Genomic DNA, 26,106 nt, shown 5'->3' on the forward strand with positions numbered 1-26,106 from the left:
GCCAGGCAGGCACAGGTAGGGAGAAACCAAAACCCATCCTGATCTGCATTGGAAGGTCATCAAGTAGCATGTCAGTTGTTTGACCAGGGTGACTGCCACGTATCCCTTGCAGCAAGGGTTCACAGACTCGTGGGTATTGCTCTTTCCTTAACAGTTAAGAAGAATTTGTTGCCACAGATACAAAGACACCATACCACTTTTACCTCTTTGTACTTGAGGCATGTTGCCCCTAAGGTCTTGGATACCTTCTCCGAATTATTGTAGTCCCAAGCTGTGCAACTGCCCTAGCTCTGCTAGGACAGAATGTAGGGAAAACAGTGGAAAAGAAGAGAAGAGTTTGATAAGCAATATAAAAGTATGTTAATTCATTCCAAAAGCATTGTCCAAGAAACATATTTTTTTAGTATTTAAACTATGTGATGGTTTGGAGCATGGACAGTATTCTTAAGTTTGTTTACTTTCTTTTCAGCTTTGGAAGAGTTGCTGAGTGTTTGTTTTGAGCTCAAGAAACTTAGTTTAGAACACTGCACAGTTTCAAAGATAATTTGCTCACACATTTCAAATAATGTGAAACTTGAAACATTGAATTTGGCTATGGTGTATGGCCTCAGTCATTCTTGTTTAACTCCTATTCTGACAAAGTGCAGAAGGTAAGTCAGTGAAACATTATTTTGTTGTTTGCTTAGGTAATTTGATAATACAATTTTGTTATTTCTTGATAAAGATATACTGTAAAATATACATTTCAGGTAGTTTTTAGGTTTGTGGTTAAGTCTATATTTTGTTGTCATGTTCACTTTTTTTTACCTGTAACCTTTAGGTCACTAACAAAGCTTTGGCTATTTGGTAATAAGATAAATTTAAGAGATATTGAAAACTGAAGACTATTTTCTCTGTCATTTTAACCAAACTTGGAAAAGAAAAAAGAACCTGTACCTAGTGCTCCTTGGGTATTTCCAACCCAGCTTTGAATTTAGAACTACCAAGAGCTGCAGTTAATCATAACTGTATGCAGAACACTTCTGCTACCATGCCAGCATGCTGAACTGTGAGCCTTTTTATAATAGGGATTAGAAAGAGTATTAGTAATCTGGATGTATGTATGTAATGAAAAGATTTCCAGACTGTTGATAAATAAGTCTATTTCCTCAGTGAATAGAATAAAAATGTGTTACATGTACAAGAGTAGTTCTTGAAGCTGTTTTGGATTCCTTGTAGCTTTCTTTTTGCAGTTTGGTCAGGATACACCGGCTAGCAGATATGACCTTGGTCAGATATATTCAGGCCTATGTTGTAGACATGTTGATGCTTATTTTCTATAGGAAAAACTATAAATGTTTTTTAATGTTTAAAGTAAATTGAAAAACATTGCAGCATAAACTAGCTTTCTGATAAGGTTATTGATATCATTGGTGATTTATTCAGCTCAAACAAATACAACATAAAAGAAATTATTTTTTTACCTATTTGTGATCATTTATTTGCAGGATGCAGTCATTAAATTTAGCCTGGACTGGGCTATCAACAGAAGATCTTCGGGTTATATGCCGTCGATTTCCTTCGTCTTTGGAACGCTTGAATATATCAGGTTGTCGTAGTACCTTAACAGATTCTCGTAAGTGATCTTGTGAATCTTTGAAGCCTGATTAAATGAAGAGTATTTTTTAGAAACAATTTACTATAATTTTTCTAAATTTAGATTGTTTTGAATTCCTGATTAGTATAAAAAATGCATTATAAACCAGTTTATTAATCAAAAGCTGAAGATTAAATGGAAGTTCCTATCCAGTCAAATCTGCAGAATTGAACACTGATAACTAAGAAGGTACTTTGGTCATGTGGTTATAGTACATGAAAATGTTGGAAGCCTTGAAGTAACAACATTAAAATTTTGTTTGTTTTAGATTTTGTTTGACACTTATTTATAAGAATTTTTTATGAATTTATAAAAATTAACTTACTATACTTTATGGGACTCTGTTATAATTGGAAATTTTAAGAACAAAAGTATATACAGTGGATCCCCATATTTGCATTCTCCAGATTCGCGGACTCTCACATTCGCAGATTTCTCTCGGGAATGTTTACCCGCATTATTAGTGGAAAATTCATGCATTCGCAGTATTTTTCTATGAGAAATCTCCACAAATTCCTGGGTTTTTTTATAATCAATTTCATCATAAAATGCACTTTGTGATAAAACAATTAAAAAACCATGTATAAAATTTTTAATGGGTTTTTCTTGAGTTAGGAGTTTTTAAGCATTATTATAGGGATTCCAACTATTTGCGGGTTCTAACTATTCCGGGGGTAGGGGTGGGGTCTGGTACGCATCCCCCGCGAATACGGGGGGGAACACTGTATATATGTAATGGACATCTAATAAGTTCAACTAAGGTTACAGAAATATTTCAAAATAATTAAGCACAAATGATAAACAGGAACAAAAAGTTATTTGCACCAAACAAAAATGCATTTTCCATAAATCTGAAAATGAAAGGGTCTTATTTTTCAGCTATATGATTAATGGTAAAAAAGTGGTTCTTAATAAAGGGATTTTGACGAAGGAAAATCTATTTCTGGGGGGAGACCTGTGTCGTCCGGTGAAATGGTCATGTAGCACGCATTTCTTAGTATAAATAGATTCTAAATATATACCAGAAAAAAAGCTAAAATGGAATGCTGAAGTTACTACCTCCAGCTCGAACACCCAAGGGCGTCGGTATAAACACTAGGGCGAGTGGAGGCCACTATCACAGGACTTCTGCCAATTAGAAGATTCCTTTCAAAGTCCCTCACAAGGGAAGAGCCGTTACAAGGACTACCACTTATACCTTCCGCTCGCTACTACTACCACCCACGCCCGGCATCTTCATTCCTGGAATACGCACCCAAGCTTGGACTGGCTACAGGGTGGGGATCAGGAAAAAGAGGGGCGGGTTCACCGGGTGACACAGGTATTCCCCCAGAAATAGAGTTTTCCTTTGTCAAAATCCCTTTTCTGGGTTCGACCTGTGTTGGCCGGTGAAATAGTATCAGAGAATTGCCTTCCAAGCTTGAAAGACGGACAAACTTATCTGAATTCTTAAAATTAAGACTTAATAATTAGAAATAAAGTAATAATACAATGGAATGGCATATGAAGCAGTATGACTATATACATATAAGTATGTACAAAACAGGTAAGGAATACAAAAGGTGGGTCCCAACGCTATATACAAGTCCGTCAACGGACTGGCAAGCAAACCAGCCCCGCACCGGGGGGGAAGATTGGTAGGGAATACGAGCGAGGCAAGTAGGAAGGAGTGAGTATCAAAGAAAAAAGGAGAGTTTTAGGACTCTGTCATCTCAGGGGAGACTATGCTCCCTGCAGCCACTGCTGAGAATTTAAGGCCCTCTAGATTCTTGAGAAAGTGGTGTTTAAATACTGCCGGAGATTTCCAACCCGTATATTTCTTCAGGTCCTCGAAGTTCATATTGTGAAAATAGTTAATCGAGGTAGCCACTGCTCGGATATCATGGACATGCGGAACTGAATCCGGATTGGCTTGTTTAATAAAATAAAGGATTTGTTGTCTAATACCTTTCAAGGAAATTGTACCACCTTTCTCTCTAATAAAAAAGGGAACCTGAAGACTTTTTGGAAGTCCTGGCCAGATAGGATTTAAGAGTGACGACAGGACACAATGATGTGTCTTGTGTAAGAGGAATAATTTTCCAGGGAGCCCATCTGTTTTGTGGGTCTTTATTCTAGGCCAAGAATTTCCGATCCAGGGATAGTAGCACTTCACCCAACGGAAGGAATTCGATGTGGCTTGGGTCTCTAGAGAGAGCCGACAGTTCAGATATTCTGGCGCCTGACGCCAGACTCATTAAGATCTCAGACGGGCACATGCTCGCGGAATTGAAGAGAAGTACGAATCAGTCAAATCAATGTTAAAGCCAAGCTGAAAAATCTTCCTTAAGGCAGATTTGGTTGTAGTAATGGTACTAGCAGCTAGACCTTTCTCGAATAGGGTTCTAAAGAAATTGCCAGATTCGTAGTCATCTTTTGGACATCTGATTCTTTTAGAAAGATGGCCAATTTCTTCACTGCAGAATCATACTGTCTGAGCGTTGACTCTCTTTTATCTGATTCTTTAAACAAGATATTTAGTGGATCGATAATAGCATCCTTTTGGGCCGCAAACTTCATGAAGTCCATAAAGTTAGGGCACTCAGAATTCTTGAGGAAGCTGACACAATCCAAGTTTGTACTACTTGGGTCAGTTCTGGACAGGGGATCCATCTGGGACGGAGATTCAATTCTAGCAGAAGAGGGAACCAGTTGCTCTTCGGCCAGTTGGGTGCGACCAATGCTACTTGTCCCTTGAAAGATCTGAGTTTGTGCAGGACTTTCATCAGAAGATTTACTGGCAGAAATAGGTAAATCTTCTGCCAACTGTTCCAGTCTATGGACATCACATCCGTGGGGTGAGCTAGAGGGTCCAGGTTGGGAGCCACGTAACACGGAAGTTTGTGACCGGACTTCATGGCGAACAGGTCTACTTGAAGGTCCGGGATTTGATTGCAAATCCAGCGGAATGACTTTGTGTCCAGGGACCACTCCGTCGTCCTTCCTGGATAGTAAGTCTGCGATGACATTTCTCACTCCTGCCAGATGAGTAGCTGACAGGTGCCAATGATTTTTCGTCGCTAACGAGAAAATCGTAATCATTACATGGTTTACTTTGCTCGACCTGGAGCCTCCTATGTTTATGCAATGGACTATCACTGCGTTGTCCGAGACTAACCTTATATGAACATTTTTGGCTGGAGCCAGACGTTTTAAAGTCAGAAAAATGGCCATTGCTTTTAGGACATTGATGTGGAACTGGCGGAACATCTTAAACCACGTTCCTTGAACTTTCTTGTATTGTGAGTAACCCCCCCAACCACTCAGAGACGGCGGAGGAAATTGCAGTGGCACTCACTTGGAAAGGCTCCGGCGGAGCCTTTTCATTAATATCGGCGGAATTAAAGAGATCTTGTCTGAATGTGACATTGGCTCTCTTTCACCAGACTCGATTGATATCCTTCAGCCTGGCTTTTAACAGGACATCCGTTATCGAGGCAAACTGCAGTGAACCTAGAATTCTCTCTTGGGCACGACGAGAAGCTTTTTTGTTCTTGAGAAACTGTCTCGTAGCCTTCGCTATCTCTCTGACCTTCTTGGATGGGAGAGATAGTTTGTGCGAGTTTAGGTCCCATTGTATTCCCAGCCATTGAAAGCGGGAATCCGGAATGAGCCGAGATTTTTCCTTGTTTATCTGGAAACCCAGATACTCTAGAAATTCTATTACTTTGGCTGTTGCTTTGCGACACTCCTCGTCGTTGGTTGTCCAAATGAGCCAGTCGTCTAGGTAAGCTACTAACATTACCCCTTGAGCTCTTAGTTCTTGAACTATTGTCTCTCCTAATTTGGTGAATATTCTGGGCGCTATGTTGAGCCCAAATGGCATGACTCTGAATGAGTAAGCCTTTATTCCTAGCTTGAAGCCTAGGTACGGAGAGAAATTTCTTGCTGTCGGAACATGATAGTAAGGGTCTGTAAGATCTATAGAGGTGGTGATGGCCCCACGGGGAAGTAAGGTCGGCACCTGCGAGACGGTCAGCATGCGGAACTTGTCGCATTGAATGTATGAATTGAGACGGGACAAGTCCAGAATCACTCTTCGTTTGTCCGAATCCTTCTTTTGTACACTGAACAGACGTCCTTGAAACTTTAGGTATTTGACTTTCTTTATTGCCTTCTTTTGGAGGAGATCTTTGGCATAGTCTAGCAGGTCCATCGTTGGAGTCTGGTGAAAACTGACTGGTGGAGGAGGCCCTTTCTCCCATTTCCACCCTAGACCTTTCGAAACAATACAGTGGGCCCACAGACTGAAGGTCCAATGGTCCTGGAAGAGATATAGTCTCCTGCCCACCTGCAGGCTCTCACTGGTTGGTTGCAGTTCTGCTTCCTCTGCCTCCCCTGAAACCCCTGCCTCTAGAGCCACTTCTTTGCTGGAAGGCACCTCTGGCTCTGCTACTTCCAGCATGCCTACTGTAGCCGCGAAATGCTCCTCGCAACTCGTAGGAGGCGTTGAAGGCTGGGGAGGTCACCAAGGTTGTGGTGGTTGAGGGTTGCTGGGCCGGAGAAGTCTGAACCAAGACAAACTGCTGCTGTGGCTGAGCCTTGGATGTTGAAGGCTTACCAACCTGGGAGACAGGGACCGCCTGGACAACCGTCTGAGGATGAGAGGGCTGGTAAGGATGGAATTTCCTTGGCCTCTTCCTAGGTCTGGATTGGGGTCCAGGGGTGTCAAACTTCCTTTTGAAAGGAAGTCCCCAACAGACACGAAGATTCTGGTTGGCTTTAGCCACCTCACTGAAGACGTTGTTGACCGCATCTTCAGAGAACAGGTTGGCGCCCCAGATTGAAGACTTTATAAGTTTGTTCGGCTCGTGCCTTATGGAAGCATTCGCAAAGACTTGCATCCTGCAGGCTCACCTAGCCACAGTAAAGTCATACAGGTCCGACTGGAAGGCCTGTAATAGAGACTTCGTGTGGACTCGAAAAAGAGCCTCATTGGCGAACGTCGTAGAGATCAACTCAGCCGAGGTGACTGAATTAATCGACCTACTCAGTCTGCATCTAGTTTCGAATTCCGCTTTGACCAAGGGGTCCAGAATTCTAGGTAGCTTCTCAGCAAACAGGGTGGAGGCACACTCCGGGTCGAGTTTGCTCACCGTGAACGTAGCCGGAGCGTCAGTCCAAAACTCTACATCTCCGGGGAAGAGTAAGGAGGTAGCCTCTGTCTCTCTTAATAGAGGTAAGGGCTTATCTTCTACCGCTGCCTGTAGAGTCAATTCCGCGACTTTTAAAGTGCAAGAAGACGGAACTCTTCGCAGGGTCACAAACATTGTGAAGCTACCTTTATGGGGTGTTAACTTTGTATTGACACATTCCCATTCTGTAAGTGTGCGAACCCGTGCAGCCTGGGCCTGGTCCCTAGGGTAGATGACGGTCTCTTTCGGGACCTTGTCTACCCTGACTAGCGCATCTTCTGCTAGTTAGCATAGCCCAGGAACAGAAACTGGAGGCCCTCCGGGAAGAACTCGAAGTCTTCTACCGGTCGGGTTCCGCAACCTTCAATCGTCAGTTTCCCATCCGAATACGGGGCATGCAAAGCTAACCGCCACGGGTTACTGTTGTCAAATGGCGGCAGCTTTGACGCGTCTGGTACTGTCATGGTCTGTGCCGAGGTCCTGGACTGGAGGATTCCAGACACTAATTCCTCCTGGGCTCTGATCCTCTGGGTCAGGACAGTATTGACTGACCCGAGGTCTCCAGGCCTGAAGCGAGTCGAGTGGACGCTGACTCAAGCTTGGTATCTACTACTTCGCTCATCTTCATCTTGAGGAGATTAGTGAACGCCTCCTGGTCAAAGCCAGACTCCGTCGGCTTGGCTCTGGAGGTCTTGGCTCTCGACTCCTTGGGAGGGGGAGAAGCCTTGGAAGAGGGAGGTTTGGGAGTAGAGATCGACGGCTTGGGGGCCGAAGACGACTTAGCAGAACCCACCGGAGCAGGTTTGGATCCCTTTGGAAGGGATCTCGTCTTCCAAGCCTTAACTTTAGGAATGACCGAGGCCGATCTATCCCAAGAGGGGGCGGACTTAGAAGAAAAGCCCTGGAAGGAAGGGGAAGAAGAAGGAGTGGGGCTAAAGGAGAGACTACCTTCCTCACTTACCTCCCTACACCTCCCTACCTACCTCCTGATCCTCGGTGGCTATCGGTTCGTGGTGGAGGCTGATGGCCACAACCTCCTCTGCCACCAGGTCACACAAGCCGCCTTGGTCCTCTGGAAGGGGTAGCATCTCCAGACGAGTGCCCTCGATGATAGGATCCGCCACTGACGCAGGAACAGCCGTCGAAGCCATGGCTCCCGGGTACAGCAGGGAGCACATACTCTTGGACAGCATGTAGGGCTGCCCTTTCTTGGCGTTCCTGCCGAATCCTCCCACCCAGGACTTCAGGGACACTTTGGTCTCCGTCCGGAGCGCCAAACTAGCCTGTGAAAAATTTTCGAATTAGTATCCCATCTGGGGAATTGCGAGTCAAAGAAATTTCATAAGGTTGACGTATAGCAGAAATTTCAAGGAAATGACGAGGTGAGAACATTATTTACAGACTCGTCAGAGATGATAGCAACCATCTCGTAACACACAGTGCAGGGGTCCGGGTGCCAGACCAGGTAGTCCTCCAGCTGGATGGCGCAGTTCGCGTGGGACCTGCAGACTACATGTCCATACGGCTTGACGAGGGTGGCGGAGCAACCCTCTACCTGGCAGCGGACCATCTGTAAGTTGAAAGGTCAAATGAGTATTATAAGTAAAGCCTCCGGCAGGAGCATGCACTTTAACCAGATATTTGATTCTTAAAGGGAATATCGGTTCATGATTTTACCTCCTTAAATCATTTCAACTCACTGAATGAATAAAAGAAAAAGCTCTGGGTGTCTCCGCCTGCTCCGGAGTGCGTCTTCGGGGTAGTAAAGCTATAACCAGTGTATGGGGTCTGATACGAGCAGAACAGAGAGAGAAGGTAAGACCTAATCCTGAATCTGACCGTACCGAATCAGAAAAGCAATGAATTAACGTAGTCGCATATCTGAACCCCTTACCGTCCCCATTGAAATGGGGAACAGTGATAGCAAAGAAGACGGAAAACTGAGTGACGGAAACTATGGTATAATAAACTCCGGTATCTTTTACCTGGCGAGTGTGATGGTAGACCACACTACATCGGAACCCTACGGGTCCGGAGATATACCTACAGAGTTTAACGATACATATGAATAACATTTAATAAATCTGGTGTAATCCCTTAAAGGCTTGCCTACTCCGGAGTCTCATAATCCCGTTATCATAAAGTAACACCGACGGAGACGGGCTGATACGAGCGGAACAGGGGGAAAAGGTAAGACCTAGGCCTGAACCTGAACGCATCGGGGGGAGAGAAGCGATTCTAAGGTGACTAGAAACGCAACTCTGAGCCCAAATCCATTCCCACGTAAGTGGGGAGGCGGAGACAACAGGGAGAAGAGACAACTGAGCGACGGAGCAGTAAAAACGTACAATCCGGTGCATAGCCTGCTTACAATCCGGTGCATAGCCTGCTGGCTGGTGCGATGGTAGACCCCACCTGACCAGCGGACATGTGGGTCTGGAGACAAAAAGGAGATTACACCAACCACAAGTAACCACTAGTAACCACTCCCCCCTAACCCATCCCTCCCCCCAACGGAAGGAAGGATACTCTAGCGGCTGTTCATCGGTAGGACTACTAGCACCGCGAGCTAGTAGGCAGCGCCGGACAGGACCGTTGCGGGGGAGGAGGGGTGGTCTAGGGGAGTGGGGAAACAAGTTTTGTGAACGCCCTGGGCCACTAGCAAACGATTTAGTGATCAACCACCCTTACCGGGAAGCTGTACTAGCCTACTACTAAAGGGGACAGGAGGCGGTAGGCCAACTGGCACCCTAAAGGAGGCAAGGCCAAGGCAATACACAACAAAACAACATAATACAATAATAAGGCATCACTGGAAGAATTGCAAAGGGAACAATAAGGTGAAAGAGGATATACCCAGCAGGGACCTAGCCGAACCATTCGAGATCGGTTCGGATCCGGTCAGGTAGGCTAGTTAGGCCTCCAAGGACGTCATGACGTGGACGGTGGGAACCCAACAAAACCAACAAAATCGAAATTTCGATCTGGTCAGGTAGGGAGGGTTTAGGCCCAACAAACATGACAAGAGAGGGACTCTCTATCCTGGATCGTCCTCCCAGCAAGCACCGTAGCGCAGGCGGTGGAGGGTGATAATGGAGGGCCTAAGGGGTAGAGGGGTAGGGTCACCTGGCCTACCTTCCAAAACCTAGCCTAGGCCTGGTCGGGTAAGCCAGGGAAGGAGAGCAAAACTTCCAACCTCACAGTGATATGAAAATCATAAATGTGCATAAAATCAAGTGCATACCTGGCTAACATCGAAAAAACAAAAAAGCATGCATGCATAAAATCGAGAGAGAGAGAGAGGAAATGGCCTCTCAACAATGGAAGCATACAATAGGCTAACTGGAAGCCCAAATACACTACACACACATAATAATATATAATAAAGAATATGTACGAAGGGGAACGAACACACTCCTGAGGGACTAAGGAGAAAGCCAAAGGCTAGAGGGTGAAATAAACAATAAATTAAAGACCCCAGAGGACGTCAGGAGCGCGTTAGAGCCTATATCGTATAAATAAATAACGTAAAATCAGAGCTCCAGATACAGCAGGAGTTATGAAAATGCACGGGAATACTAAAAAACGGTAAAAACTAAACAGTGAGCAAATGTAATCATAATCAAACAAAGGGAAAGAACGCACGCGTCAGAAGATGCACCCAAGATGGCGGATGAAAGAGCGTCACCCCGGTTCACGAGAACTAAGGGCCAAAATGTGCTAAAAAGGGAATGCATCGTGACCACACTAATTACCAAAACATAAAATGGAATACTCAACTTGGATGAAAAAGCTGGGAGCTCACCAGCAGACATAGCTTCGACAAAAAAACACACAAAGGGGAGCAACGAGAGACACGTGCGGAAAGCAATGCGCTAATTACAGGAATGAAAATGCCGGGCGTGGGTGGTAGTAGTAGCGAGCGGAAGGTATAAGTGGTAGTCCTTGTAATGGCTCTTCCCTTGTGAGGGACTTTGAAAGGAATCTTCTAATTGGCAGAAGTCCTGTGATAGTGGCCTCCACTCGCCCTAGTGCTTATACCGACGCCCTTGGGTGTTCGAGCTGAAGGTAGTAACTTCAGCATTCCATTTTAGCTTTTTCTCTGGTATATTTAGAATCTATTTATACTAAGAAATGTGTGCTACAGGACCATTTCACCGGCCGACACAGGTCGAACCCAGAAATTAAAATACAGTGTTGCGTATGTGATGTTTATCGGTAGGCCAAGCCTCGGCCGCTGTCCAATAATCACCTACATATATGTATATGTATGACGTTTATTGGTAGGCTAAGCCTACTTGCAGTGCGATACCTACCAACATACAAGAACAGATTCACATTATGATATTAACCCTTAAATGCTAAGCCGGTATTTCCAAAAGTCTCCTGTATGCCGGCGGCGTTCACGAGTGAGCGCCGAAGCGGAAAAAAATGTTTTTTTTTTATCACAGCACGCTTAATTTTCAAGATTAAAAGTTCATTTTTGGCTCCTTTTTTTTGTCATTGCCTGAAGTTTAGTATGCACCCATCATAAATGAAAAAAAAATATATAATATTGGAATAGTATATGAGTGTGCAAAAATTTTTTTATATATAATTGTATACAAATCGCGCTGTGAGCAAAACGGTTAAAGCTAATGAGTTCATTATTTTTTCATTGTATTGTGTACTAAATTGCGATGAATTTGGTATATAACAAATTGTAAAATGATCAAAGCAACACAGAGAAAATATTATCACAATATGATGCATGAATTTGTAACATGCGGACGTAAAAAAAGGTTGTGTTAAAAAATTCACCATTAATCAAAATATTGTGCTAGAGACTTCCGTTTGTTGCAAAATGAAGATAATTAATTGAATATTACTAGACTGTAAGTGTTGTAACTTACAATTGCAGTTTTTGACCATTTCGGTTGAGTTAAAGTTGACTGAAGGTCTAATGTTTTCTATTTGTTGTTATTTATATGAAAATATTTCAAAACTGATAAAAGCTACAACCATGGGTTGTTTTTTGTTGTATTCTACATGAAATTGTGCACATTTTCATGTATAAAACTTTATGTAACGGCTAATATAAAACTGTGCAAACATTACGACAATCGGACAAACAAGTTTCTGATTTTTTTGGAAGAGTTACCGCGCAGATGTAAGGAAAATTTTTTTTTTCATAAATTCACAATAAATCAAATTATTGTGCTAGAGACTTCCAATTTGTTTCAAATTAAGGTAAATGATTGAATATTACTAGAATGTAATAGTTTTAGCTTATAATTGCGTTTTTTTACCATTTCGGTCAAGTCAAAGTTGACCGAAGGTTGAAATTTTGGCACTTATTGTTATTTGTATGAAAATATTTCAAAACTAATAAAAGCTACAACCATGTGTTGTTTTTTGTTGTATTCTACATGAAATTGTGCACATTTTCATATATAAAACTTTATGTAACGGCTAATATAAAACTGCAAACATTACGACAATCGGACGAAAAATTTCAGATTTTTCGGAAGTTATCGCGCGGACGTAAGGATTTTTTTTTTTTTTTTTTTTTTTTTTTTTTTTTTTTTTTTTTTCCAAAAATTCACCATAAATCGAAATATTGTGCTAGAGACTTCCAGTGTGTTTCAATGTAAAGGTAAATGGTTGAATATTACTAGAATGTGGAAGTTTTGGCTTACAATTGTGTTTTTCGACCATTTCGGTTGAGTCAAAGTTGACCGAAGGTTGATATTTTGGCACTTATCGTTATTTATATGAAAATATTTCAAAATTAATAAAAGCCACAACCATGGGTTGTTTATTGTTGTATTCTACATGGAATTGCACACATTTCCATATATAAAACTATGGTGCAAACATTACGACAAACAGACAAAAAAATGTATGATTTTTTTGGCAGTTACCACGGGACGTAGGAAAAAGTTTTTGTTTCAAAAATTCACCATAAATCGAAATATTGTGCTAGAGACTTCCAATTTGTTGCAAAATAAAGGTAAATGATTGAATATTACTAGAATGGAAGAGTTTTACCTTACAATTGTGGTTATTGACCATTTCGGTCGAGTCAAAGTTGACCGGAGGTTGAAATTTTGGCACTTAACGTTATTTATATAAAAATATTTGAAAATTATAGAAGCTACAACCATGGGTTGTTTTTAGTTGCATTCTACATGAAATTGCACACATTTTCATATATAAAACTTTATGTAACGGCTAATATAAAATGGTGCAAACATTATGACAATCGGACAAAAAAAATTTGATTTTTTCGGAAGTGTTACTGCGCTGACGTAAGAAAAAAGTTTTTTTATAAATTCACCATAAATCAAAATATTGTGCTAGAGACTTCCAATTTGTTGTAAAATGAAGGTAAATGATTGAATATTAGTAGACTATAAGAGTTTTAGCTTACAATTGCGTTTTTTGACCATTTTGGTAGTCAAAGTTGACCGAAGGTTGAAATTTTTGCACTTACCGTTATTTATATGAAAATATTTCAAAACTGGTAAAAGCTACAACCATGGGTTGTTTGTTGTATTCTACATGAAATTGCACACATTTTCGTATATAAAACTCTTTATAACGGCTAATATAAAATGGTGCAAAAATTATGTCAAAGTGACAACATAATTTCTGAGAAGTGTCGCGGATGCTTTTAGTGTGAAAAGAAAGAAATTCGCGCTTGCGCGCCTGCGTAACAATTGTAAATAAAACAACAGCTTGATCTGTGAACTCCCAGCATCCCTCAAGGTGCATGATTCAAAAGTTTTTGCCAAGTAGGCCTTTAAACAAACTTTTTTGTGTCGACGTTTCATACGTCAATTCGGCACCCAACAGACAATTTTCGTCGACATTTAATACGTCCAATAGGCGTTTAAGGGTTAACTGACAATAAAGGTAATAAAACCATTCTCACCTTATATATTATAGGTCTATCTCTGAATGTAAACAAAACCAGAATGCAAATGGTAGATCGCTATGTTCATATCATAATACGTACAGTGATACCTCGACATATGAAAGTCCCAGTTTACAAAAAATTCAAGTTACGAAAGCAAATACAAAGATTTTTTGGCTCTACATACGAAAATAGTTCAGATTACGAAAGGTTGTTGCTGTAAAGTCCCGAGATTCGCCCGGACCACCGATAACAATTTTAAAACTGGCGCGCCGCCAACTGAGTAGACTCCCACCATCCTCCCGCTCTCCCATTGGTTCTTGATGCTAGTCACTACCATAAGATCCTGCTCTCCTATAGGTCAGCATCTCTCTCATCATGCATCTACGTAAAGGCGTTCTTCAGCCATTGCTTCGCACCAGCGTTATCGTACGCACACGGAATTCGTTCGTTCTATACGATTTCGTTTATTAATGGGAATTCGTTAGTGGTTTCGTTGTACTACTTCATCGTGTTGTGTGAGAACTTTAGTACATATACTACATAACTTAATTACATGCAGTATATACATAGTCATGGGTCCCAAGAAAGTTGCTGGAGTTCACGGAAAGAAGAGGATACTTTCTACGGAGACAAAGATGGAGATCATTAAAAAATATGAAGTTGGCATGGGTTGAGTGTGATAGCTAAGGAATACGGCCGAAATCCATCGACGATGGGCACCATCCTTAAGCAGAAGGAAGCCATCAAAGCAGCTACACCTTCCAAGGGCGTGACTATTTTGTCTAACTGTGGAGCCATGTGCACGACGAGATGGAGAGGCTGCTTCTTGTCGGATAAAAGACAAAAAAATCGCTGGCGATACGATAACCGAGATGGTAATCTTCCAGAAGGCCAGCACTATTTTCGGCGATTTGATTGCCCAGGCCAAAGACGACGGAGGGGAAGGAGCATCAACGCCAACCCCAGACTTCAAGGCTTCTCATGGGTGGTTTGAAAAATTCCGGAAACAGATTGGCATCCATTCAGTGGTGCAGCATGGGGAGGCGGCCAGCTCGGACACGAAAGCGGCCGAAGCCTTTATTAAGACGTTCGACAAGATGACGATCAACGAAGGCTACAATTCTCAGCAAGTCTTCAACTGTGATGAGACTGGCCTTTTATGGAAAAAAATGCCTTGTTGGACGTACATCACGGAGGAAGAGAAGCTACCCGGGCATAAGCCTATTAAAGACAGGCTTATGCTCGCACTTTGTTCGAACGCCAATGGGGATTGCAAGGTGAAGCCCCTACTTGTGTATCATTCGGAGACTCCTCGAGCCTTCAAAGTGCTAAAGGAGAAGCTTCCAGTGATGTGGAGGGCTAATGCGAAAGCCTGGGTAACGAGACTTTTTTTTTTCACGGAGTGGGTAAATCTGTGTTTCGGCCCGACAGTGAAGAAATTCTTTGAAGAGAAGTGCCTCCCTCTGAAGTGTCTGCTGTTGTTGGACAATGACCCTGCTCACCCTCCTGGCCTCGAGTAAGATATCCTAGCGGAGTATTCTTTCATCAAGGTTCTTTATCTTCCGCCTAACACCACCCCTCTCCTCCAGCCCATGGACCAGCAAGTGATATCGAACTTCAAGAAGCTGTATACGAAACATCTCTCGACATCACCAATACCACAAAACCTCACCTCGCGTGAATTTTGGAAGGAGCATTTCGATATCATAATATGCATCCGACTCACCGATCAAGCTTGGCAGGAGGTTTCGAGGTGAACCTTGAATTTTTTGAGGAGGAAACTCTGGCCTGGTGCCGTATCCACCCGAGATTTTGAGGGATTCAACGTGGGCGAAGCTGATGCAGATTCAGAAACAGTTGACGACCCTGAAAATATTTCGCAACCAGATCTTGACGAGATCGTTGCTCACGGCAAGTCCATGGGGCTGGTCGTTAACGAGAACGACATCAATGACCTTCTCGAGGAGCACCAAGAGGAGCTTACGATAGATGACCTGAAGGAGTTGGAGGCCATGCAACATAACATTGTTCAAGAAGAGTTCTCTAGTAGCGGCGAGGAGGAGGAGGACGACCCTATGACAACGGCAGAAAAGGATGCTCTAATTTCATTTTAAGTTTTTTGTAAAGTTAAGTGTTAATGTTTTCTGCCATTTGTTAATGTGTTTCTTAAAGTTTAGTGTTAATGTTTTGTAAAGTTAAGTGTTCATGTTTTCTGCCATTTGTTCTCCTCTGTCACCACTTTCGGAGATTGCCTCACTCGAAAGGTGAGGTTCCACATTTTACTACATATGTACGTAAAGTATTTCTTGTACCATGTACACTAATACAGGCAGTCCTCGGGTTACGACGGCTCCGGCTTTCGACGTTCCGAGGTTACGACGCTTTTTCTTAAATATTCATTGAAAAATCCGCCCTGGGTTACAACACTTGTTCCGAGGTTACAACACTGCCGCTTCCGACACTCCGTGTTAATGATGCTTTTAAAAAATGCATGCTATGATAAAAATCCTTTATAGTTTAGCACAGTATATTGATAAAAATAAGTTTTTGGTTAGATTACAACAAAAATTTTGAGGTTATGATGATTTTCGACACTTTTTATATAGGTGAGCGAGCTGGGTTTATTCCTAGCATTCCAATGCAACTTTTTCTCTGGTAATATATAGCAGTTATATACCTTAGAAAGGATGCTAAAAGGAGCATTACACGGAGCGGCACAGGTCTCTCGCCCAGAAATAGATTTTTCCTTCGTCAAAATCCCTTTTTAGTGACGCCTCATATGCGGAACTAGTTTCTGAGCGAATGAATACACTAGCTTGAGATGCGCAGTTTATAACAGTCCAAAAGCGCAAATAATGAAAAAATCATTGCTTGTTTCCAGTATACATAATTAACAAAACTAAGTTTCTGGTTAGATTACAACGCAAATTCCAAGGTTACAACGGTTTTTTATGCTTTTTAATGATACCTCATACGCAGAACTAGTTTGTGAGCGGAGGGCACATAAATTAATTTACGCTATTAAACTGTATGGTAACCATAGTCAAGGATAAGGAACGCATTCTCAAACAGTATACATATCTTTAATACAAAACAGCAAAATATCATTGAAACATTATTTCACTTAAAGAATCCATTTATACTCTACTTAGACTTGGATATAAAAACCATAGTTTCTCTCTCTCTCTCTCTCTCTCTCTCTCTCTCTCTCTCTCTCTCTCTCTCTCTCTCTCTCTTTGTATTTTCCGACGAAAATAATAACTAATTAGTGTATTTTGATGTTTATTTTCATGACTAAATACATTTTTATAATACAAAAATGATTTACTAATTTTCAAATATTAATTTTGATTAATACTGTATTAGTAAGTTTAATAAGTTGAAATGATATCACATAATAAAAATAATAAATCTCTCTCTCTCTCCTCTCTCACCTCTCTCTCTCTCTCTCTCTCTCTCTCTCTCTCTCTCTCGTCTCTCTCTCCTCTCTCTCTCTCTTCTCTCTCTCTCTCTCTCTTCTACAAAGATGTATGTTTTTTTGTATGATAAATAAATGATTTACTATTTTCAAATATTAATATTAATTTATACAGCAATAATATCAATTCATTAAAGAAAATACCATAGTGAATTAGTAAGATTTTAGCTTATATATTTAAAAAATTATGGAAGAATGAAGGAAATCCCAGTCTTCTTTTGCTAACCTTTCTCTAACTCCAGGTACTAAAACTGTCAGATATATCAAGTTCTGTGACAGCCAGGAGGGGGAAGAGCTGCTGGGTTGCCATCAAGTGCTCATGAAATCCCCCCCCTCTCTCTCTCTCTCTCTCTCTCTCTCTCTCTCTCTCTCTCTCTCTCTCTCTCATTTACTGAGACTCGAGATTTTTCATGTACTTGTACTATTTGTTTTTAATACTTTCAAATAATAATAACTGTAATCACAAAATTCATATGTGATAGTATTTTAAAGAAATACAATACAATACTAATCTATCCATGTCACTTTTAATTAAGGTTTAACCTTCTCTCTCAACTCTCTCTCTCTCTATCTCGTCTCTCTCTCTCCTCCTATCTACCTCTCTCTCTCTCTCTCCATCTCTCTCTCTCTCTCTCTTAGCCCACAAGATAAAAATGTGTCATAGTGGTAACCCTCCCTCCCTCTCTTTCGCTGGAAGCGTTATAAGTATTTTTTGAGAGATAGCCACACAAGATAACAATGTGTCATAGTGGTAACTCTCTTCCTCTCTTTCGCTGGAAGCGTTATAAGTATTTTTTGAGAGAACAGAGAGAGATAAACACTCTCTCTCTCTCTCTCTCTCTCTCTCTCTCTCTCTCTCTCTCTCTCTCTCTCTCTTACCGAGATGAAAGAATTTTTATGGCACTAGTATGTAAAATGTTTATTGATAATTTCAGTTATTTAATAATAATAATAATAAAACTGTAATTACAAAATTCATAATGGTCGTATTTTAAAGAGATGAAAATGACCTTTCCATTTCACTTGTAAGGATAATTCCTCTTTCTTACTGAGATGAGAAAATTTTTTATGGTAGATGCATGTGTTTATTATATTTTCAAATAATAATAATAATAGAAGTAGTAATAATACGATAACTAATTTCAAAAGAAAATTCTTCCCTTCGTCTTTTTCTGTATCAATTTCCCTACCTCATAACTCCAGTGACACTCGGAGCTGGGAAAGTAACAATGCCATACAGTGGTCAACAGTAACAATGCCATACAGTGGTCAACAAATTTAATGGTTTTGTGTGATCTCTCTCTCTCTCTTGTATTTTAATGAAAATAGTATACAGTAATTTGTGAATACACAGTGTTGCACATGAAAAAAGTAAATTAGTGATAATTTTAGAGATACGGCCCTAAGAAAAATTGCAAATTAGTGACATTTTCCTTGTGGATATTTTTTCAACAACGTCGTTCCGGCTTACGACGATTTTCGGGTTACGACGCGTCCCGTCGTAACCCGGGGACTGCCTGTACACTTTATTTACAGGTATAGTATAGTTTATGTTAGGTATTGAATGGTCCAAATTGTTGTATTTCATTGTTTATTGGTCAATTTAGCTTTATTATAAAATTTACTGTGGTGTTTTTGTAGGGCTTGGAACGAATTAGGCAATTTACATGTAAAACGTGGTTCAAGATACAAAGAAATCAGGTAACAAAGCCACTTCAGAATGGATTAATTTCGTATCCTGAGGCACTACTGTACTATATTGGAGTATTCCTGATATCAGAATTGGGGTATCCTACTCTTTACAAATACACCAAAATTAATCTGGTTTTCTCTACTAGAACAGTAATAAACTCATTTTGAATTTCTTATAATTTTATTAAGAAGATTTTAAGATATAAAAGATTTTGGTTATTGTGTACTAGTTTGTTTCTTTATTTTCTCTCTCATAGAAAACATGATGCATTTTTTTACTATGATGTTAAGAGTTATTTTTCTTTCACGGTGTTAACAGTTATTTTTCTTTCATTTGCATACATTTTTTTTACTATCTATTACTAAAGGAAATGTACTATAATATCATATCCAGCAGGAATTATGAATAACTTGTATATGAAAATTATTCTTACAAGGATACAACCTCTTTCTTTTACATATTACCTAGTGTGTAAGCTAGTCTGGTTGTTAATGCCTGGTAACACAGTAGTACTTCAAACAGTGATAAATGAGTAAGGGCCAAGGGGCCAACTACTAACTCGGTATGCAACACCTCATTTTTACCTTCAGCATCATAGACAAAAGCAGGGTTGGTTAAAGGTGAAATTATCATAAGGAGTGAATTGTCATATAAAAGATGAAGAAACGTTAGTATCCTAGTTGGAACAAACCACAATTTTTTAAAGTTTGCATACAGAAACCTGAAGTCTTAGATAATAATCCCATCTCTAACCAATCCTGCTTTTGTCCTTGATGCTGAAGGAAGAACTGGTGCTGCATACTGAGTGAGTTAGTTGGTCCCTCACCCTCTACTCATCTACCGCTATTTAACTTCTTTATTACCAAGCTTCAAGGACTGGACTAGCTTGCACCAAATGCAATCCACACAAAAGACTAGGTTGATGTATGTAGAAAAATGCAGCTGTTCCTCAGAAATTTGTGATTTTACCAAAGCTTACTCTAAACCAATACCTAATTGTACTTTGCTTTTTATCTTTCAGATATAAAGTTATTAGCGGATCAAGCTCCAGGACTTGTGGAACTTGATGTGAGTGATGGGACGCAACTCACTGCAGCTGCAGTCACAACCATCATTAGTCAGCTACGCAGTGTTGAATACTTAGCCTTTTCACGCTGCTATACAATACAGCCAGATGCATATATGTAAGTCAAAACATTTACATTGCTTATTCCCTTTGAAGACTTGATTCTGTGTTTCATTAGAACACCTGGCCTGAAATTTTCAAATATCATGTTTTGGAAACTGCATTCAGGAGACTTTTCTGAATCTTCAGCGTTTTCAGATTATTCAGTTGTAAAGCTTTAATAAAAGGAGTTGTAATTTTTATAATAAGATTTGATATATTTATTAACAAGCCCTCCAGGCAATCCCAGGTGATGCTGTTATAAAATAAAAACTCCATTTCAATTATGTCAAGTCAAACAGTTGATTGTCAGTCTTGAACTAAAAATGAGAAGAAACAAAATGCATATTGCCCAGACATGAGCGGGAAAGCAAACGTAGCATACCTAAAAGGCATGATGAAAATCTGTTAAACCTTAAGAAAGCAACGTGTTAAACCTTGAGAAAGCTATCACAAATAACTTGGGGAGTTTCCAGATCAACCCAGACATTTTGGTACAAAGCAATTTTATCTGTTTTAGAGTATGAAAATAATTTCTCTAGATAGGGGTCAACATTTGCACTGGGGTATTCAAGTCTTCACAAAATATATTTGTATAAGGTTTAAGTGTAGCACTGCTACTTTCTCCTCACTGTGAATTAGTAGGCATATAAAAGTGAAAAAAAAGCAATTTTTTACCATTCCTAAAGCCTATCATTTCAAGCAGATGACAGGTTATGAGGATTGAATCTTATAATAAAACAGATAAAGCTTTCTGCTTGATAATATTGCTTGTCAGTTTATAAAGAGTGCCAGTTAAGTAATTGTATCCATCTCTTAAATTGTTACACTTATTTGACTGATGGGTATTAACCCTTAATAGCTGGGCTAAAAATCAATATATGCAGCTCCCCAGACCGGGCAAACTTTGAGGTCAGCCAATTTAAGAAAAAACACAACGATGGAAAGAGGAAGACATGCAAATGCACATAGTGTAAGTAAAACAAGCTTCTAAAAATTCTCCCTACCTTCCAAGGGGAAGTTGGAAGGGACCATTTACACCCCCTCTTTGGGCCTCTTTTACAAGACACTCTTAGGTTTTACATATATAAGTAGCCTACCAAATAATTACTTAGCTCTCCTGTGAATACTTAGAACCCATATAAAAATGCTTAAAACTGCCTAGTTTATTAGTTCAGACTCAAGAAAATCCCACCAAAAATGGTTATACCTGGATTTTTTTTTATAGTTTTATCACAAAAAGTGCATTTAATCATGAAATTGTTATTAAAATTCAGTAATTTGTGGATATTTCTCAGAAAATTACTGCAATTACACAAATTTCCCACATATAATGTGTTTAAAGTCCATACAGAAATCTGCACATACATGAGTCTGAATCCAGAGTCCAGGAATAGCAGGGGTCAACTGTAATGTATTCATTTCATGCTGTTTCCGAATAGAGTAATAACTTATGCTTCGCTACCGGACCTATTCTCTTTGGTAATGAATACATAGAGTTTCAAATTATATATGATAGATTTGGATCATTTGATTGGTAAAGGCTGGCTTTAATTTTCTGAATAGTGTGAAAACTGAAATTTTGTGCTCAGTACCTAATTTACCGATTAACGTAACAAATTAGATTTTGCGTTCTCTACGAACTAATCTTTATTGAATTATCTATGTACAAGTCTCAATAATGTTTGATATGAATTGAGAGATTTTTGTATATGATACACAATTTTAACGAGTGTTGGTAAAAATGAACATTCCTTGTCCGAATAGTGTAATAAAAGAATATGTACTGTTGTATTCTCTAATGACCCGATTTTTAGATGATGAATGCATAGACTCCTTGTTTAATGACAGGGTTCCGTTCTAGACCACATCATTAAAAGAATTTGTGGTTAAGCATGTTATTCTCTTTATTATGACTACAGGCGGCCCTCGGTTAGTGGCAGGGGTTCCATTCCCGGCTGCCGACACCAAGTGATTTTCGATGCTAAGCGATTTTAAAGCCTATGGCCGCCGCACACCTTCCGAAATTCTAGACCCTTTAACAGCACCCTAGACCAATCAAATGGCGCCGTAATCCCGCAATAGCGCAATAAGTAAAATTATATTTATGCAGTATAGTACTATAAAATTTACTGTACAGTACATTATAGTACAGTGGGGCATCGCTTAATCACGGATCAGTATCACGTAATCAGTCATTCACAGGTTTTTTCTTGGACCGCTTCTCATGCTATATCGCTGGTATGAATCACAGCATCGCGGGACAAACGTGTTGCATATGCGATGTTTATAGGTAGGCTAAGCCTCGACCGCGGTCCGATAATCACCAACATACATGAAACAACTCACATGATATTAACTGACAATAAAAGTAATAAAACTATTCGCACCTTGTCTATTATTGGCATATCTTCATAATAAATAGCCTATTCAAGGTATATGTATGACGTTCATTGGTAGGCTAAACCTAGTTGCAGTGCGATAACTACCAACATACATGAATAGATTCACATTATGATGTTAACTGACAATAAAGGTAATAAAACCATTCTCACCTTATATATTATAGGCATATCTCTGAATTAAGTTCCATTCAGCAACTAAAAACAGCGATGCTATTGGTAAAACGACATCAGTTGATTATTTTAAGAATGTAAATGGTAGATCGCTATTTTCATATCATAATACTATAATATGGTAATAATACATGTAATATGATTAGACACAGTAAAACAATAGTTTCATACAATCAACTTACCTGTCAGATATATACATAGCTAAGACTCCGTCGTCCCGACAGAAATTCAAATTTCGCGCCACTCGCTACAGGTAGGTCAGGTGATCTACCGGCCTGCCCTGGGCGGCAGGACTAGGAACCATCCCCGTTTTCTATCATATTTTCTCTGTCGCCGGTGGTATCAACATTGTTGTTATTACCTCCTGACTTAGATTCATTTTTCAACATTTGATCAACGTTTTTCGGCTTTTTGGTGACGTATTTGGATCGTGTTTTGGCATTCGCTACTGTGGACTGTTTTTGGAATAACTCTTTTGGATTTTTCTCAGTATGTCTGATTCTAATGTGAGTGTGAGAATGTGTGTGAATGTAGGCTGCAGGGTGAGGATACCGAAAGCTTCGGTTGATCCTCACACTGTATGCCGTAAATGTAGGGGGTTTCAGTGTTCTGCTATCAATACTTGTAAGGAATGCGAGGGATTGAATGCAGAAGAGTGGAAGACTTTGACTTCTTATTTGAAGAAGTTAGAGAGGGATAGAATTAGACGATTGAAAGGTGTGAGTTCAAGGCCTATTGAGCCTTTTACTGATAATTCTAATCCTACTGAGTAGTATTCTCCCTATGTATCTCATTCTCAGAGTGCTTTTTCGGATTCGGCATCGGAAATCGCAATCTGAAAGCTACAATTAGAGACATGAAGTCCAAGATGGCGGACTTCAAAGGTAAGCTAGTGAAAGTGAACATTACTGTGAAGTGAGTTGTTCTCCCAGTGTTGTGGAGGGGGCGTTTGATCGTCCCTGCGACGCTCCCAGGCCTAGACCTCTTCCAAGCTCACAAGCCCAGAGGAGAAGGAAAGTCGAAAGCCTTAAGGAGGTTGTGGGGAATCCCCAACGGTCAGACGTCCCTTCAGCTAGCTCTGCTTCGTGGCAGGCGGCTCAAGGGCGCTTTAGAGCGTCATTCGCGAGTGTTTCTCGTCATCTCCCTCTCCCTCACCTAAACGAGGGTGGAAGGAATCGAACTTGTCGAGACCGCTGAAGCGTCATATGAAGCCTGACATTGATTCTAGTCCAGAGCGTTTCTCAGATGACGCTCCGTCTTCTAGCAAGAAAGCGAAGGGGACGTCAGCGTCACCTGACGTGTACGCGGAAGTACCCTTTCCTTCTTCTCCCCCGAGTGATGACGAAAGACGTCATGCACTGGACGTGGGAGAAGCGTCAAGAAAGATCATCATGGCAGTTTCAAGAGCAACTGTCATCTTTAGTGGGAGTTTTAGCGCCACGTCGGAAGGACGTGACGCTTCCAATTAAGAAGTCTCGTCCTCTCTCACCTGTTCAACGAGAAGCGTCATACAGACGGGAAACGGCTAAACGTCTTACAGAAACGTCTAGTTCGAGAGCGAGAACAGGTGCTTACGAGAGTGTCGTAACTCCAGAGAGACGTAAGACGTCTTTTAGACGCGAAGCGTCATTGGAAAAGGAGCATAGACATGACGCTCCGTCCAAGATTATGACGCCAAGTAGGACGCCTTTCGAGTGCGGAGCGTCTTCCAAGCGCGAAGCGTCATCGAGACGTCAGCAAAAGACGTCATCCATGACGCTTGCCGAACGGGAAGCGTCATGTAAGCGGGAAGCGTCTTCTAAAACTTCTAGAGAAGCCGAAGCCTATGACCGCCCTTCAAACGGACTATTAGAGCGGGAAAGAGGAAGGAGTATCATTCCCTTAGCCCCTCTCCTATTAGGAGTTTGTCTCCTCAAGAAGACGAACGAACTTCGAAAGGAGAGCGGAGAAGCATGTGGATCCCGAGTTAGAGGAAAACTCGGATGACGAATATAGTGGAAGAGAAGGTCTCTCTAACTATAAGGTGTTGACTACCCTACTGCTGGAGGAGTACGGAGACGAGTTGACTCCTGCCGCTCCTCCTTCTCCGCGCTCGCTCTTTTCCAGTACTAAGACGAAGAATCCTTCGTCTTTTCTCAAAATGAAACCTACCATATCGATGAAAAGAGCTTTACATTCCTTAGACTCTTGGATGAAGTCTAAGAAAGACTTAGTAAGGACAGTCTTCTGTATGCCTCCAGCAAGATTGGCTGGGAAAAGAGGCGTTTGGTATCAGACGGGAGAGAATATGGGTATTGCTCTCCCTTCTACAACCGAAAACAGATTTTCGACTTTGGTTGACGCTTCAAGGCGTCCAAGTCTCAATTCTGCACGGATTACATGGGGTATTTCGGAACTGGATCATCTCCTCAAGGACTCTTTCGTGTATTGGAAGTTTTTAACTTCTTAGATTGGTCTTGGGGTGATGTCCAAGAAAGCACATGATTCGGAAGGAATCGAACCTGAAGCCCTTTTATGCATATTGTCTTGTATTGACAAGGCGGTACAGGATGGATCTTTTGAAATAACCTCTTTGTTTGGAGCAGGTCTTTTAAAGAAAAGGACTGTATATGGCGCCTTCTTACTAAGGCAGTCTCACATGCTCAGAGAGCAGCACTTCTATATGCGCCTCTATCTGACTTTTGTTCCCTTCTCAGTTAGTAAAGGACATTGCGCATTCTTTAACTGAGAAGGCAACTCAGGATCTGCTGACGCAGTCAGCAAGAAAGAAGAAACCTGTTGCTGCATCGGACAAGAAAGGACCCAGTGCTGCATCGGACAAGAAAGGACCCAGTGCAACGGTGCAGCCCTTTCGAGGGGTTTCCGACCTCCAGACCTTCCACAAGGAGGAAGGCTCCAGAGAAGAGTAGATCTGCTTTTCGTCTCTTTAAGAAAGGAAAATGAAGATTCTCTCCTCCAAGCACCAGTAGGTGCCAGGCTCCTGGATTTGTGGAAGCCTGGACACTGATAAATGCAGACGCGTCAGCGTTGGCGATCTTAAGGAAGGGATATCGTATCCCTTTTCCTGAACACTCCTCCCTTAACGTCAATACCAAGGGAACTATCAGCCAAATACAAGGATCCTGTGCTGAGGGATACTCTTCGATTGATGGTGGAGCAAATGTGGGACAGAGAGCGATAGAATTGGTACGGGATCAACGCTCCCCGGGGTTTTACAATCGCCTTTTTCTGGTGGCGAAAGCCTCGGGAGGCTGGAGACCAGTACTGGACGTCAGCTCTCTGAACAAATTTGTTCAGAAGGAGAAGTTCTCCATGGAGACTTCTGCTTCAGTCATGGCGTCATTACGTCAGGGAGATTGGATGGTGTCTTTAGATCTCCAGGACGCCTACTTTCACGTCCCGATCCACCCTTCATCAAAGAAGTACCTCCGTTTCATGACGGGGGGAAGGATCTTTCAGTTCAGAGCCTTGTGTTTCGGCCTG

General features: G+C 41.1%; 1 protein-coding gene across 1 annotated transcript in view; it reads left to right on the forward strand.

The window, feature by feature from the left end:
• Window positions 1-26,106, forward strand: part of LOC135219705 (S-phase kinase-associated protein 2-like) — a 132,741-nt gene that overhangs the window by 72,532 nt on the left and 34,103 nt on the right. Inside the window, exons 5-7 of the mRNA XM_064256691.1 lie at window positions 470-650; window positions 1,488-1,615; window positions 19,904-20,066. Coding sequence (XP_064112761.1) covers window positions 470-650; window positions 1,488-1,615; window positions 19,904-20,066 — 472 coding nt within the window. The remainder of the gene's footprint in view (window positions 1-469; window positions 651-1,487; window positions 1,616-19,903; window positions 20,067-26,106) is intronic.

This window comes from Macrobrachium nipponense, chromosome 1 (genome assembly GCF_015104395.2).
Source record: "Macrobrachium nipponense isolate FS-2020 chromosome 1, ASM1510439v2, whole genome shotgun sequence".
In the NCBI taxonomy this organism is placed as follows: Eukaryota; Metazoa; Arthropoda; class Malacostraca; order Decapoda; family Palaemonidae; genus Macrobrachium; species Macrobrachium nipponense.